The sequence below is a fragment of the Tursiops truncatus genome, chromosome 6, assembly GCF_011762595.2.
Source record: "Tursiops truncatus isolate mTurTru1 chromosome 6, mTurTru1.mat.Y, whole genome shotgun sequence".
NCBI lineage: Eukaryota > Metazoa > Chordata > Mammalia > Artiodactyla > Delphinidae > Tursiops > Tursiops truncatus.
In genome coordinates, this window is record NC_047039.1 from 108,123,995 (window position 1) to 108,138,915 (window position 14,921).

At 56.7% G+C, this 14,921-nt stretch overlaps 2 protein-coding genes across 13 annotated transcripts in view; both read left to right on the forward strand.

Annotated features, from left to right (window-relative positions):
* SLC27A4 (solute carrier family 27 member 4) overlaps positions 1 to 9,957 on the forward strand; it is a 36,240-nt gene extending 26,283 nt beyond the window's left edge. Inside the window, exons 16-17 of one of the 3 annotated variants that reach the window (XM_073806678.1) lie at positions 5,672 to 5,753; positions 9,701 to 9,957. The gene's annotated coding sequence lies outside the window, so the exon portion shown is untranslated. Of the gene's footprint in view, positions 1 to 5,671; positions 5,754 to 7,668; positions 8,763 to 9,700 lie in introns of those variants that run through there. The other 2 variants (XM_033858730.2, XM_073806680.1) reach the window with 2 other exon arrangements.
* URM1 (ubiquitin related modifier 1) overlaps positions 1 to 14,921 on the forward strand; it is a 29,149-nt gene that overhangs the window by 6,771 nt on the left and 7,457 nt on the right. The window contains exons 3-6 of one of the 10 annotated variants that reach the window (XM_073806682.1): positions 5,672 to 5,753; positions 7,255 to 7,303; positions 9,272 to 9,373; positions 9,701 to 9,957. In XM_073806682.1, coding sequence (XP_073662783.1) covers positions 5,672 to 5,753; positions 7,255 to 7,303; positions 9,272 to 9,373; positions 9,701 to 9,712 — 245 coding nt within the window. In that variant the 3' untranslated portion in view covers positions 9,713 to 9,957. The other 9 variants (XM_033858742.2, XM_033858746.2, XM_033858743.2 and 6 more) reach the window with 9 other exon arrangements.

The following is a 14,921-nucleotide window of genomic DNA, read 5'->3' on the forward strand; positions in this document are numbered from 1 at the left end:
TTTTCCAGTTTTTACACTTTCTTTCATGCCTCCAACAGCTACTTATTTCAATTTTCATAATGAGCCCAGTATATATTACCTATCGACAAGGAAACCAAACCTCACAGAGAGAGAAAGAGAGTGACCTGTCCAGAGTTACTCAAGTAGGGAGGCTGGGCTGAGACCCAGGTTTTGGATCCCCCGTCTACTGCTTAGGGGGCAGGTGGGGGCCTATCCTTCCCACTCTGGAATAAAGAAAGGGAAGCAGGAGTGGCAAGCGGAAATGGCCCATGTGCTCAGTTTTGGACCCTTGGCTGTGGATCTCTACCTCTGGCTTCCATGTTTGCCCTTCTGTGCCCAGAGGTGTAAGTCACATCACAGCCGCAGAGCTGGTTGGCAGCTACCAGGCCTCACCCTGGCACACGGAACCCAACAGGAGGGCAGGGGCCTGGTGCCACTGGGAAAGTAACACTCTTTCCCCCAAGCCCGTGCCCAGATCTGCCATCTGGCAGCCTTCCCAGCCCAGGGGCTGCCACTTGGCCAAGCAGGTCTTGGAGACTCCAGCAGAGAAAACAGCAGCCATAAGATCATGGATTGTGACAAGGCTCACAAACAAGGAGACTAAACAGGGCCCTGGGTCCTGGGCCAGGGGAGAGCTTCCAACCCAGCCAACTTGGGAGAAGAGGCTGAGCAAGGCCAAAGTGGGTGAGATCGCAAGAGAGGAGCCCTGGCAGCGCGTGATGGCAAATTAGTTATTTCTGCAGGCCTCTTTTTTTCCACCTGTAAAATGGGAAGTTGGGCTGGATTTAGTCTGGAGTGAGCTGGTTATCTGTTTGACATCTGCAGTTGGAAAAGTTGCTTCCAGTTCTAAGTATATGGTTCTGGGAAACAGGGTGCACTGATCCAATGAGCAGTTGTGTGTGCAGGGGAAAGGGGGGTGGGTCCTTAACCGCCACCTCCATGGAATAGGCCTTGAGTGGCCAGGGTTGGGAGGCACCCACCAGCTTTGGGCACTGGCCACCGAGAGCTGGCTTTTGTGCCTCAAGGATCCCTTCAACACAAGGCTCGCAGCCCATGGTTGGTCAGTGGCCTGAAGCAAACCCAAAACCTCGGCCGTCCCAGTGTGGGCATTACCTGCCTTGGCCCCCAGGAAGAGACTCGTCTGCCTCACCTTTCCCTGCCTCTCTGCCCTGCCATTGTATTAAAGGGGGGCTGGCGCGGGAGGCAGGGTCGGCTAGGGAGCTCCCAGGCGCTTTAAACTGCTTAGCATGCATTTCACAGCCTCTCTGGGGCCAGCTGTTCCTTTCTCTGCTCTGGGGCCTGTTTGCTGATCCCCTCCCCACCACCCTCCTCTCCCCCCAACCACTCTCAGTCCCTGTGCAAAATTGCTTTTGAAAAGATCCACTTTCTGCTTAATTAAACAATGAGGAGCGTCCCCACGCACATCTGTAAACCTCCTTCTGAGGCCAGTTTAGCCCACAAACTGCTCCATTCTTACCCCCATTCACTTGTAAATGGACCCTCTGATGTTCCCTCTACCCTCTCTTGTCTTTTACTCCCCCCATCCCAGCTCTTTCTTCTCCCCTTTCAACTAAGGCCTGGGGTGGGCTCCCAGAAGAGCCCTGTCCTGGAGCCTGGTGGACTTGGTGGGGACAGGAGCGGCTTAACCTGTGGAAGAGAAGACGTAGGGGATCCGTCTCTCCCAAGTCTGCATGGTGTGGGGAAGCGGAGCCACATTTGTTGGCGTGGTCCCCAGGACTAGCCAGGCTCGGTGGGTGGGAGGGACAGGAAGCCAGATTTCTGGTTGGGAGAAAAGCTCTCCCCGGAGGCCTTCAAGAAGAGGCTGGATGAGGGTCCACCGCAGCCGGGATGCAATATCAGATGAGACCAGAGAGCTAGGACACCACGGGGTGGCTATTGTCCCCAGACAAGGACAAATCCACTGGGGCACAGGATTCTGGTGGGACCCTTTGTAGGTGCTAAGAGGGGCATGTGTGGTACCCCTTTCCCAGCAGCCTTTAGGAGAAGGTTCTGGCAGCCCACAGGATAAGCAATCCTGAGTCACTGTGGGCAAATGTGCATTTGTCTGGTCTGTTTGACACTGCTGGGCCTGCTGCTGGCATTAGGAGTTTGGATTATTATCCCCATTTGTTAGAGGATAACCCTGAGACTTAGGTCAAGTGATATCCCACCCAGGGCCATCTAGTGCACGGCCCAGGGCCTTCCGGCTCCAGAACCCGAGCTCTTAACCCCTCTGCCATGGGAGCAGTAGCTCCCATCACTTGCTCTTCCCCCAGTAGGCAGGCCAGGTCCCAAGGCTTCCTGCACTGGAAACCTTACACTGGGGTGCTCATCTCCCTGCCCTGGGCTGCCTGCCCTCAGAGTGTGATTCCTTCCACCTGGGTTGTCCAGGGAGCATCTTAGGAGTTTGAAAATCTAAAGTGGAGGGAAGGCCGGTGCTTGGGGCCCCCTCGCCACTCTCCCAATGCCCCCATTCTCTCATTCCCTCTCCAGGTCTGATAGAAAGGTAGTGGATCCCACAGAAAACCCCAGCCAGTCCCAGCAGTGTCTGTTCAATAGTTCACTGTACCGCACCCTCCAGAGCTTCCTAAGCGTGTCCTCGAGGTGCCAGGCCCCTGGGCAGAGCATGTGGAAGCTCAGGGCAGCAGGAGAGATTAGAGGGTACAGTTCTTCCTCTGGCTCGTAGAAGAATTACAGCATCGCTATGCCAGGCACAGTGCCAAGAGCTCTATGTGGTCCATCTTATTTGAGCCTCACAACAACACTATGAGGCATTCTTACAGTTCCCAATTGACAAAGAAGGAAGCTCAAGAGAATTCCTTGCCCAAGGTCATATAACTAGGAAGTGATGGAGTCGAACTCAGACCCAGGGCCGAGTCCCATTCTTAACCAGTCCTCCTCTCCCGCTCCGCCCACAGTTGTCCGTGTGCTCAGTAAACATCTCAGGGGCGTTTTGTGTGAGAGATTCCCTGCTGCATGCTGGGGCTCACACTCAGGAAATACCCCTGGGGCTCCCGAGGAGGGAGAGGCCTCTTCCCAAGCAGCCCCTTCTCAAGGCCCACACATGCCCTGCATAGTTCAGCCCTTGCTAGCTCTCTGGCCTTGTCTCAGGCTGATCTTCTGGCCTTCTCTGTTCTATTACCTTGAACCTGCCAACTCCAACCTGCCTCAGGTCTTCCCATATGTTCTTCCTTCTGTCTGGCACACTCCCGCATCCCACTCTTCTCATCCTTCAGGCCTCAGCTTCAGTGTTAATATCCTCAGGGGAGCCCTTCCTGATCCCACACAAAGGAGAGGGCATTTGTCACGACTAATTAAGTAATGTCTGTCTCCCCTGCTGGCCTCTTAGCTCCATGAGGGTAGGCTCTGTGTCCGCCTTACTCTCCGCCGTCTCCCTGGCACCTGGCACGTAGTAGCTGCTCAGTAAATATTTGTCTTGTGAGTAATTTCATGGGATCCCATGAGGTAAGCCACCATCGGTAGCAATGGGAAAGCAGGAGGACACAGAGGGGGAAGGTGCAAGTGAGATTCCCCAGAGCCATCCCGGAGCCACCAGCCCCTGACTCTGCTTAACCCTTCCTCCTCCCCTGGGCGCCTTTGGAAGCTGACCATCTGGCTTGGAGGCTATTTGCATATTGTCTGGGCCTCGGCAAGCCTAGCACGATGTCCCTGGGGGTGTGTTTCAGGCTAGGCGGAGTGGCCCTTGCAGCCTGCGAAGGGAGTCGGGAGTTCCACCTCTCCCCACCCCCAAATCCAGGCATGGGGGAACAATACGGGTGGTGATGCGGTGGCCTCACCATGGTAACAGGCTATCAAGAATGTGGGCAGGCCTGGGGGGCGCAGAGTAGGGAGGGAATGACCTCAGCAAAGAGAAGCATCATGATAAATGAGCCAGCACCCACAGCAGACTCCCCCCAAGCCCACCCCTTGGGGCCTCCACGATGGTGCCATCACTTGGATGACCCCGACATGACCATTAGTCCTCCCCACCATCCCCAGCCTACGAGAGTGGAGCAGAAATCCCCTCTCGGAGGGAGCCAGGGCTGCCACCCAACTGGGTCCTGGTTCTGAACAGGCCAGTGGGGGCTGTGGAGGTGCAGCTGGTGGCCCTCAGGCCAGGCACTGCCCAGTCCCTCAGTGCCTCTGCGCACACAGGCACAACCCCGCCTGCCGGGGCTGGTTGATGGATGTGTCAGGCCCCGGCGGCTCTATCGAGCGGCCACAAGATGTATGGGCTGGCGGCCCACCAGACAGTGCCAAGATGGAGGCCAAGGGGAAACCTCTGAAACCCAGGCCTCTGGGAGGAACCCAGCCAGGAGTCTAAATGGACTGCAGCTAGTTGGAGGCAACACTCCCTGTCCCCTGCCCACTCCAGGGACCGTGAAGACTCCCATCTGCTTTGTTTAAAAATAGGAGTTAAAATTGAAAGGCGCAGTCTCAGTCTGTGGACACTTTGCCCATGGCCCTGTGCTCTACTGGCGTACGATCCAAGGAAGCTGGCACAGAGCAGAGTGAACCAGTCCATCCAGGGTGCAGCCTGCCTGAGTGGCATAAAACCCTGCCCAAGGCTGGTGCTGTGTGTGACACGCGCTGGGCCTCTCCTTAATTGGCAGCCTTTCCCTCGCCTGCGTGCCAGGAGTCCACCTCCAGTTAGGGAAACCAAGGCACTGCTTGGACCCTTCTCCAGCTTAGTCCCTGAGCTTTGTCTCAGGCACGGACCTAGGACAGAGACCCCTCTGAGACGTTGACTCGGGATGGGGATGGCTAACCTCCAGCCCTCTGCTGGCTTCTCAGAGACTAGCTGTCATCTCAGCTAGTCTCTGAGAAGGCTACTCTTGCAGCCTCAGGGATGCTCTGTTTGAGCCGTAGATCGTTGAGAGCCATAGCCTTCGAGGAGATGATAGAGCCAGGTTTCAGTGTGCTGTGGCCTGGGACCTGGCTCCCAGAGAAGGAGAGAAGGCCTGGGAGACAGGGGGCTCTGAGCCTCCAGGTGACGTACCGAGCTTGGTGGCTGTCCCAGAACCACAGGCAGATCGCAGTGTCCAGCTGAGCAGGAGAGGCCCTTTCGACCCTGAACCTCTCGCCTCTTCAGGGTGGCCGCCCCTGGCCTGGAGGGCTCTGTGAAGGGGGAGTAGAGGGGCAGTGATTTGTCAGCGTCTCCGGCTGGTGAAGGATCCTTCTCTCCTTCTGTCAGAGGAAATTAAATGATGTTATCGGCTCAGCAATTGTTTTTCTTCCCTGACAAAGGGAAATATATGCAGACCTTCCAAGAGCAAAGCCGAATGCTCCCCATCTGGGACTGGCTGGGGAGATAAAGGTGGAGGGGCTCTCCCAGAAGCCTACCCATGGCGGTTTCAGACCATCTTCAAGGGCTAGTGGGTGGAGGTCTGTCTCTCAACCCTTTCAGACGTGACCATTCCTCTTGCTGTCTGCCTTGCATCCCCATTGCCTCTTCTTCAAGCTTTCAGCAGTGCCAGATGCCACTTTTCTCTGAAGACCTCTCCAGGTCCATTTCCTCACCTTGGGAATCCACTAGTTCAGGGGCCATGACAGCCCGGTCTAAAAGAGGCCCTCTCAGCCCCATATTCACTTCCTCCTGGTCCAGGCAAGGCCCTGAGGACCAGGAATCATTTGGATTTGACATTAGTTTGTTTTGTGCCTTCTTCTCCAGGGGACATCCGGAACCTCCTTGTCTGGATCAAGAAGAACTTGCTAAAAGAGCGGCCGGAGTTGTTCATCCGGGGAGACAGCGTGTGAGTCCCTTTCTCCCTTCTCTGAGGAGGGCAGGTGAAGGGAAGGAGGTTTGAGCCCCTGTCCTTGGTTCAAGCACAACCTTCTCTGGGTCCTCTTCTCCCTTTATCCTCCTCTTAGCCCTCCAAGGAAAAGGCTGCCTCTGTCCAGCTCTGTTGAAGTTTATTTTCAGTTTTCTTGTCACCACATTGGACTGTTGGGGATTTTTTTCAAAACCTGGGTCAGGAGACTGGTAAATTTATCAAAAAACTTAGATTCCACCTTCTGCTTGCCACAAACTTGCTGTGGAACCTTGGGCAAGTTACTTCACTTCTCTGGGCCTCAGCTACTTTGTCCATACAGACATTACTGAGGAAAAGATGCTACCCAAGGTCTCTCTCATCGCTTGACAACCTAGGACAGTGTTCTCCCATGGAACTTTCTGTGATGATAGAAATGTTCTCTATCTGTGCTGTCCAGTACGGTAGCTGCTAGGCACGTGAGGATATTGAACCCTTGAAATGTGGCCAGTGTGACTGAGGAACTAAGTGTTCAGTGTTACTTAAATGGAATTTAAATTTAAATGTGGCTCGTAAATACCGGGCTGGACAGTGCAGGTCTAGGATTACGGGGAGTCACTGCATGTGTGTGCACACATGCTCGCTGGGGACACCCCTAGCCCAGCCCAAAGCTTCTGTATCTGTCCCAGGCCCAGCTTAGCCTCCTAGGAAAAGATCCAGATTCCATGTGCCATGAACTCACTATACTCCTACAACAAGGCCAGCCTGATATGTCACAGAAGTGGCCAGGGCATTTGTGGGACTTGTTCATCTGCCTCGAAGCAGAGGTTCACCAGTAGGCCCTGGGGGCTAGGGCTGCCATCCAGCCTGTGGCTCAGGTCATGGTCCAACAGTCGTGGAGGTCACCCCCGAGGACAGCAATGCTCTTTGGGTCATTGCCAGCAGGAACTAGGCTAAGGTACCTGTCCAAATATCGGCCTGCCCTGCCTTACTCCAGGCAGGGCTGCTCTCAGGCCTTCAGGGGCTTGGGGCCACTAGCAGGTTTCCCTGATTCAGAAAAGCCAAGGTAGCCTCCTCTCCAGGACGCGCATGCGGGAGGCCTAGGACAGCGAGGTTAGACCCCTGGAAAGATAGGCTGCTACCAGTGGTTCCCATGCTAGACCCTGGCAAGCAAGCACCTCACACGCATCATCCCACTTCATCCTCCCGCAGAGCTCGTGAGGAAGGCACTGTGATTTACCCTGTTTTCAGATGAAGAAACTGATGCTCATGGCAACAAAATGACCTGCCTGAGGTCTGGGAGGTGGCAGGGGAATTTGCACCTGTGTTGCATCTGGCCCTCAGACTTTCCTATCGCCTCCACTCCCTGGGAGAACTTTAATGGGGACCCTCGAGAGAAAAGGCTCCCACCACACTCCTGCGGCCCAAATGTCTAAGCCTCTGCCCCTGCCCCAGCCAGCTCCCGCCCTTCACGCCCTGCTACTCACCACCATCTTTCCCACAGGCGGCCAGGGATTCTGGTGCTGATTAACGATGCCGACTGGGAACTGCTGGTCAGTACCTCGGGGGACAGCCCTCCCTCAACCACTCCCCTCACTGCTTTGGTAGGAAAGCCTTGGGCCTCTCCTGAGACGCAAATAGGGTGTCTGCGTAATCCTCTGTCCCGATCTGGCCTCCAGACTGAGGCTGCTTGAGTCTCCCACCCCAAGTGAGGAAGGAATGGGTAGCTGGGGGAAGTGATGAGCTCTCCTCCACCCTGGAGATTTGCTAGTAGTTAATGTATAGGGTACCCGTTTTTTTCTGGTAGATCCTATCTTTTTCTCCCAGAGCAGCCAGGCTCCCCCTCTTTCCCTCTCAACACCTGGGGAGAAACTGGAAAAGTGCCCTTGACGGTCTTCTTATTTCTCTTCTGGACCAGGGTGAGCTGGACTACCAGCTTCAGGACCAGGACAGCATCCTCTTCATATCCACGCTGCACGGCGGCTAAGGGCCCTTCTCTGTGCCTGGGCCCCCTTGGGGTGGGGAGAACAGAACAATCAGACATCCCCTTGGGCCCTGCTTCCAGATCTCCCTGTCTCCCTTGGCTGCTTTCTTCCCTACTCTGTCCCCTGAGCTCCCTCCAGGCAGGGAAAAGAGGCCAGGTGCTAAAAATGAGCCTTTCTCAGGCACGTGAGCAGGGGAAGGCAGGCAGGCGGGCAGGCGCCCGAGCCCGGCACTCCCTCTCCCAGCAGCTGAGGTGGGGGAGGGTGCCCCTCAGTTTGTCAGGAGTGGAGGGGTCTGTGCGGCCAGGTGACCCGGCAGCTCTCTACTCCTGTGTCTCAGTCTAAACACTGAGTGGCCGCTGACGAGGCACTCCAGCTCCTGGGCCGTGGTGCCTTCCTGGGGGAAGATGAATGAACCTGAATAGCTGATGGCAGGCCCCTCCCTTCTCAAAGATTGGAGGGGTCTCCGCCTCAGTTTCCCCATCTGGACAGCAGAGGGCTCTGCCTGTCCCCCACTGATATCATTGTGGAGCCCCAGCTGGGGTCCCCTATTCAGTGCTGCCCCCCCCACAGCAGCTGCTCTTCCAGCCGCACCCTTCCTCCTGCTCCCCCACCCACAGTGCTTGACCCTGGCTGGCCTCCCCCCACACAGGCCACCAGATGGGCTCCTGAGACGCTCCTCCCGGCAAGAGGCTGCCAGTGTGCAGCTCATTCTGCTGAGCAGGGAGAGAAGGAGGGTGTCGGCTAAACCTTGGACTGGCAGATAGAGGCTTGGGGGGGGGGTCAATGTGCCTCAGTTTCCTCCTCAACAACAACTGAATTTTTATAGTATCTGAAAACTGCGGAGATACTTGATGGCACAAATGTACACTTGATCTCTCTCTCCTCCTGCAGGAAGCAGGATGGGGGCAGGCAGCACCTGGTAGGCAGGATGGTTCACCCCTCCTCCCTCCATTCCTTCTGGAAGTCTTGGGGCCTCAGTGCCTGCAACAGCTGGCCTTGGGCAAATAAAAGACTCGGTTGTTTACTGGCCTTGCCTGGAACTTCGTCCTTAGAAACCGGTGGCACCCCACATTTCCCCCAGCCGTGGTCTCTGGTCCAACCTCTGTCTTCAGCCTAGGGCTTTCAGAACTTCCCTTCACCCGAGAAGAGAGCAGGGGTTGCAAGCCAGACTATCCAGACTCCGAGAAAGGGTGATAGGACGGGCCATCTGGAGAAGGGGTGGCAGAGCCAGTCTGTGCTGACCAGCCTGCGTCCCGAGATACTTCCCTACCCGTCTGTCCGAGGCCAGGCTTTGTCCCACCAGCTGCAGCCAGCGGCCTCAGGACGGAGGAGGCATAGATAAGACTGCAGAGCCCCACTTCCCATGACCTGGAGGAAAAGCTTTGTTTGCTGGAGGGAGACCTCAAAAAAAAAAAAAAAAAATTAGGGCATTAACATCATCCCGCCCCCAAACTTTGCTTTCCATTAAATGTTAATAATTTAAGGTGGAATTTCTCTCACTCTGGAGACGAAAGTGCCAAATGGTTGTCCTAACAGTGTTGGCGGTGGTGTGTGCACATCATTCTCAAGGCTTTGTGGGCAGACGACCCCGGGCTGGTGAGCTGCTCTCCAGCACTGCTGCAGGTGGAGGCCCCCTGGGTATGTGTGTGTGTGTGGGAGTGGCCATGTTGAGGTTACGCTGCAGGTGCTGTCTAGGGAGAGGCTGTATAATCAGCCCGCACTAGGTGCTGAGGTCGGGGTCTGCATGTTAGGGAACAGGGTAAGGGACAGCCTCACTTGAAGGATCCACCTGTCCCGGTTCTTGTAACCTGGAAGTGCCTTCCTGCCTCCAGCCCCGCTGAGCTTCGGAGTGCCCCTGGATCCACCCCCGCAGGATTCCAAGTCCTGGGAACTGGGCGAGAGGAATCCTTTCCTGCCTGCACTGGGGAGAGGAGGGGTGAAAACGGGATATCCCTTCCTCCACAGCGTGCCAGTTAATGCTGAGGAGCAGGGCAGGAGGACGTGCTGGGGAAGCCAGGTTCTCCACCGAAACGAGGGATGCCAGCATCACGGCTGAAATTGGCCAGGGCCACACTCTAAGCATTTTGGGTCATTTTCAGCTTGGGCGTGAAAGGGGTCAGGGATAGATGACCTGGGCTCAGACCCGGTGACACCCAACTGCCCCCCCACCCCGCAACTCCTGAACCCACTTTTGAGGAAATAAATAAATAAGCCCCACTATCTCCAAAAATTTGTCTTTAATGAAAAGAATTCGTTTGTCCAAGTTCTATTTCCAAAGCCGAGGCGATTGCCCCGCTGGGGCAATGAGCGCATCATTCCCGACGCTTCTCCCACTCCAGCCGCGGCTGGAGGAGACTCAGCCCATGGGTCGGTCTGGAGGGGCTGGCGGGAGGGGTCGGTTTATTTGGGATTTAGGGGTCGGTTTAGGCTTGCTTAGGGGATGCTGGTGGGGGAGGATGGGTTAGAATCAATTCAAAACGAGTTAGCAAGCGCAGTCCGCCGGCATCTTCTTTCGTCCCGGACTTTCTGCGGCTCGGGCCGAGGGCGAGCTCCCCGGACCACATTTGGGCCGCGCCGCGGCGTGCCAGCTTCGTTCCCGGCCGAAATTTGAAAAAGGGAAAAACGACGCTATCGCTTGGAGGACCCCGCCAGCCAGGACTGGTCACCCGCAGAGGAGGAGGAGAACGAGGACGACGACGAGGGGAGGAGGATGGCGGCGCTGGTGACAGGGACCGGTGTCCCTCCTTCGCGCGCCTGGCCAGGGCCGCGATCCTCGCGCTGGGTCCAGCCAGCCGCCACCCCGAGGAGTCTCGCCCGCGTTGAGCTCGGTCCCTGCGGCTCCCGCCCCTGTCGTGACCGGAGCTCAGCCACAGATGTCCAGCCACAATTCTCGGTTGGCCGCAGACTCGTACAAGAATTGCGTTTGGACAATCAGTGGCGAAGCCCCTGAGTTCAGGGCCCCGGTCTCCTGCGGGGTTCCGCCTCGCTCCTTAAAAGCGCCGGACCAGATCTCCGGAGATTCGCGGACCTCGCAGATGCTCGGCAGTCGCGGCCCATCCCGCGGTAAGGCGGACGAGCAAGCACGCGGATCCCGACCCTGCGTGGGGATCCCGGTCGCTCCTGGCGCGTGTCTCCTTCGATCGCGGCCCGGAGTCCCTAGAGTAGCCCGCGTTGGGTCTCTACGCCGCCCCAGGTCGGGGGACTCTCTGTCAGTCCCGGGGAACCCCCGACTCCCCTCTCCCCGCCCCCAGCCTGGGCTCCCCGGGTTCGCCGGGAATCCGGAAAACAGGGACCCGAGGCCGGGTCGCGTTTCCGAACCCGGGGTCCGGGCTGCTGGACTCGTGGGTCTCCCGCCCCCGCCCAGCCCCGCGCACGCACCGGCTCGGGCGCTCTCCGCTTCCCTGTGGCTGAGTCGCGGCCGGGGCGCCGGCGGTAGCAGTGGCGGCAGTGGCTGGGACGGCGGGGAGCGCTGGAATGCGCCGCCGGGTCACCTGCAGCGCCCGGGGAGCCGGGCTGGGAGCCGGCGAGCTGGCGAGGCGCAGGGCTGAGCCCGAGCGGGCGCCTCTGGCGGCTCGGGGCCGGGGCGGGCTTTTAGTGGGCCGCTCCAACAATACGGGCCTGGCGCGGAGAAAGGGGCTCGGCTGCAATTGGTACTGGATTTGAATAACGCCACGGGGCCATCAATGGTCATTGTGTCGGCGGGTAATGAATCTCCGCTGTCTCTCGGGCTGGCCAGGCAGCTGCAACCTGCGCTCAGGCAGCTCTTAAAGACATAGCGTGCCCCTCCCCGGGGGCCGCCCCCCCTGCACCGGCCGGACCCCTCGCCCTCCCACCCCCACCCAGCATCCTAGACTCCCAGTGTCCCGCCAGCTCCTTCGCCTGAACCCTTTGCACATCGCCCCCTCCCTCCTCTTGGGCCAGGCACCCGCATCTCGGCCCTGCACTCCCATGGACCCAACTTAGGCCCCTGGCCTTGGTTGAGCTCCCCAGGAGAGCCCAGGGGACTCCAGAATCTTTTAAGGCTCAACTCTGGCCTTCCATCTGCATCTAAACCTGAGGCCTCTGGAGCCTTCCTGCCTTAAGCTCCTGCCCCAGGGGCTTCTAGCTGGAGGGTGAGGGGGACCGGTCTAGAGGTCAGAGGGTCACCCCCTTAAAAGGCTGTGCTGCAGGGTAAGGGAGGAGGGGATGCAGTCCCAACCCCCAGGCTGAAGATGCCATCTCGAGAGACTGCACTCCCACTAGGGATCTGGAGACTGCCCTCTCTGCGGCCAAGGACAAGGGCTTATTCTCAGGATACCTCCTGCAGGCTCCTGGATGCCTCAGCTCTAGCAGGGTTGTGGGGATGGGGGTGGGGGAGCAGGAGGGTGTGAGAGGAGCATGGAATCTGTTAATTCTTGTCATTGTCTCTTCCACTGGACAGCCACACTGGTCCAGGAGGGCAGGGGCTCTGTCTAGGTCTGGTATGCCCCCACCCCACCCCAGCCCACCCCAGCCGGGTCTGGCACAAAGAAGGTTCTCAGTCTACTGGGAGATACAGACCCAATTCCTCACCTGCAGAGCTCACTCAGCCTATCTTTCCCAATGAATCTCACACCCTGGAGGGGACTTTGTGGCCGTTCTTCCCATGCATTCTGCTCTCCATTTACCCCAGGGTTCCCCAGGCACCCCAAGCTTCCCTGCCCATGCCCTGAAATCCTCTCCTCTCCCCACAGTCTGTGGGCCACCGCCACGTGCCCCACTGAACTGTGATTATTGCTTGATCTGTTTTCCTCTCTGGGACGGGAAGTGGGTCTTACTGATGATCTTTGTGCGTCCAGAGCCTAGTACAGTGCCCTCCCCCCAACCCATCGTTGAAAAGCCGTTGCTGACTTAAAAACGAGCCGCCGCGTGAACTTCTTGGAGTTTCTTACGGAAGTTGAAAAAATAAGGCTTCTGGGGAGTAATACTTGAAGTCAAGGTTTTATAGAGAGGGAACCCCGGCTAACCAGGTCCTAACTCCTGTGAATGCTCCATCTGATAAAAATAATAACAACAATAACTGTGACAAGTACTGTAAGTACCAAGCACTAAGCGTCTTAAAGGTAGGAGCCTTTTGACTCCTCACAACAACCCTGGGAAGTAGGCACTGTTATCAGCCCCATTTTACAGATGAAGAAACCGAGATTGGTGGCAGTTAAGTCCCTAGTCCCCAGCTGGAAGGTGATGGAGCCAGAGTTGGAACCCGCCGCACACTACAGATTCCCAGCCTTTACGTGGCAGATATGGAGGGGGACTGGCGTAAATGCGCACTCCAAACGGTGAAACCCAGGAGGCACCCCGTGTCTGTTTATAAATTATAATCCAGTTCCAGCCCCACCCCAGCCTGGCAGAAACACAGCCTTGACAGAGAGGACGAGAGTGGTCTCTGCACGAGTGGGTCGGGAGGAAGGCTTCTCCGTGTATGTGAGAGCTACTTAAAGCCATCAGCCCCCGGCAGAAAAGGGTCAGTTCCCCTCACCCTCATCCTCAGGGAAACTGAGGCGCCTAGAAGGGTCCTCCTGCTAGTCACTGAACAGATATTATAGCATGCCTACTGTGTGCTAGTCGGGGACTCGGCATGGGCAGATGTCCCCAAAGGAGATGCACAACAGAGCACCAGGGAAGGAGAGCCGCCCCGAGGAGCTGCCAGCAAGGTGAAGGCGGGCGGAGCGCCGAGGCGGGCACTGTTCCAGGAGGAGGGAAAGGCACCTCCAAAGCTAACACGCAAAAAACGACTTGGTGAGTTTTGGGAAGGAAGGAGATTTGGTGTGGCTGGAGCACGAAGGGGAAGTGGAGTTGGAGCTGGGGTTGACCCCAGCGGGCCCTGTAGGACACTGGAAGGGTTTGTGATTTTACCCTAAACGCAGTGGGGATCCTGAGAGGTTTGACAAGTTCAGATTTACATGTTTAAAGGTGTGCTGGCCCTGGAGTGTAGCAAATGGGAGGCAGGGGGGCGGGATAGGGGCAAGCTGGTCAGCGACGGAGACCAGTTAGGCTACTGCTGGTTTGCAGGTGAGAGCTGGTGGGGGGACCTGGACTTAGGTGATAGCAGAGCAGAGTCCCCAGCTGTGTTTTTGACAGTCTTGTTACTAATGAGTAACATTTAGTGAGCACCTGTGGTGTACCGTGTGTACGCTGGAGCCTGGGGGGAGGGGGAAAGAAAGATGAACAGAGACTGATGCTGCCTGTCCAGAAGTATCCATCCAGTGGACCAGTGGACAGACAGACACACAACAAAAGGATCCAGCCCCAGTGAAAGGAGCGGAGCCAGGGGAAAACCCTTTAACTGAAGCATTAGCAAAATTCTCTGGGATTATAGAAGACTGAGTGATTCATTCCAACGGGGAGGATGTGGGAAAACAGCTGGGAGAGGCAGCATTGCCTCGGGCTTCCAGGCATGTGAATTCCAGTAGACTGAACCTTAGTTATTGCCTCTGTGAAATGGGGCCATCATGCCGGTCCTGTGTCCCTAGAGATGGTTATTAGATGCTTATGGTGTTGGGAAGGTCCAAACATGCCTTGCATTTGCTTGCAGTCAGGTTTTATCATTATCTTCCAACATATACAGACACATATATACACGTTCAGGCTCAGGCATGCACTCAACTCTTCCTAGCCTCTGCTCTCTCCCTTCTCCCTTGTTAAGAAAGACCAGCTCTCAGGAAGAAGGTGGCAAAGTCTCCCACACCGCCAGTTAGGCATGCCGTTCCTACCAGGACTGGCATCTAACCAGGAACTAGTCCAAACACTGCCCGGCACAAAGGATATGCTCAGTAATTGTCTGTTGAATGAATGAATGAATGCTGTATAGGAGTCATAATTCAATGAATGGGTGGATGGATAGACAGATGGATGAAAAAGCAGACATTGGGACAGCTGAATAGAAGAGAAAATGAATAAAGAATTGACTGTGGGTGCCTAATGTAGCCACTCACATGAGGTTCTAGGTATGGAGCTGGACGCATCGCTGTGAGGTGCTCACTAAAGGGGGCTTCCTTCATGCTGCAGCCTCGATCCTGTGCTTCAGAGGCAGGCTCATGACCAAAGCTTGGCAGGCAGGTGCACAGGAAACAGCTGTGGCAACAGGTCGGTCAGGCTGCATCTGTGATCCAGATATATCCAACCCTGGAGTCCTGTCCCCAAACGCTCCCTTTCATCCGGTTTCACC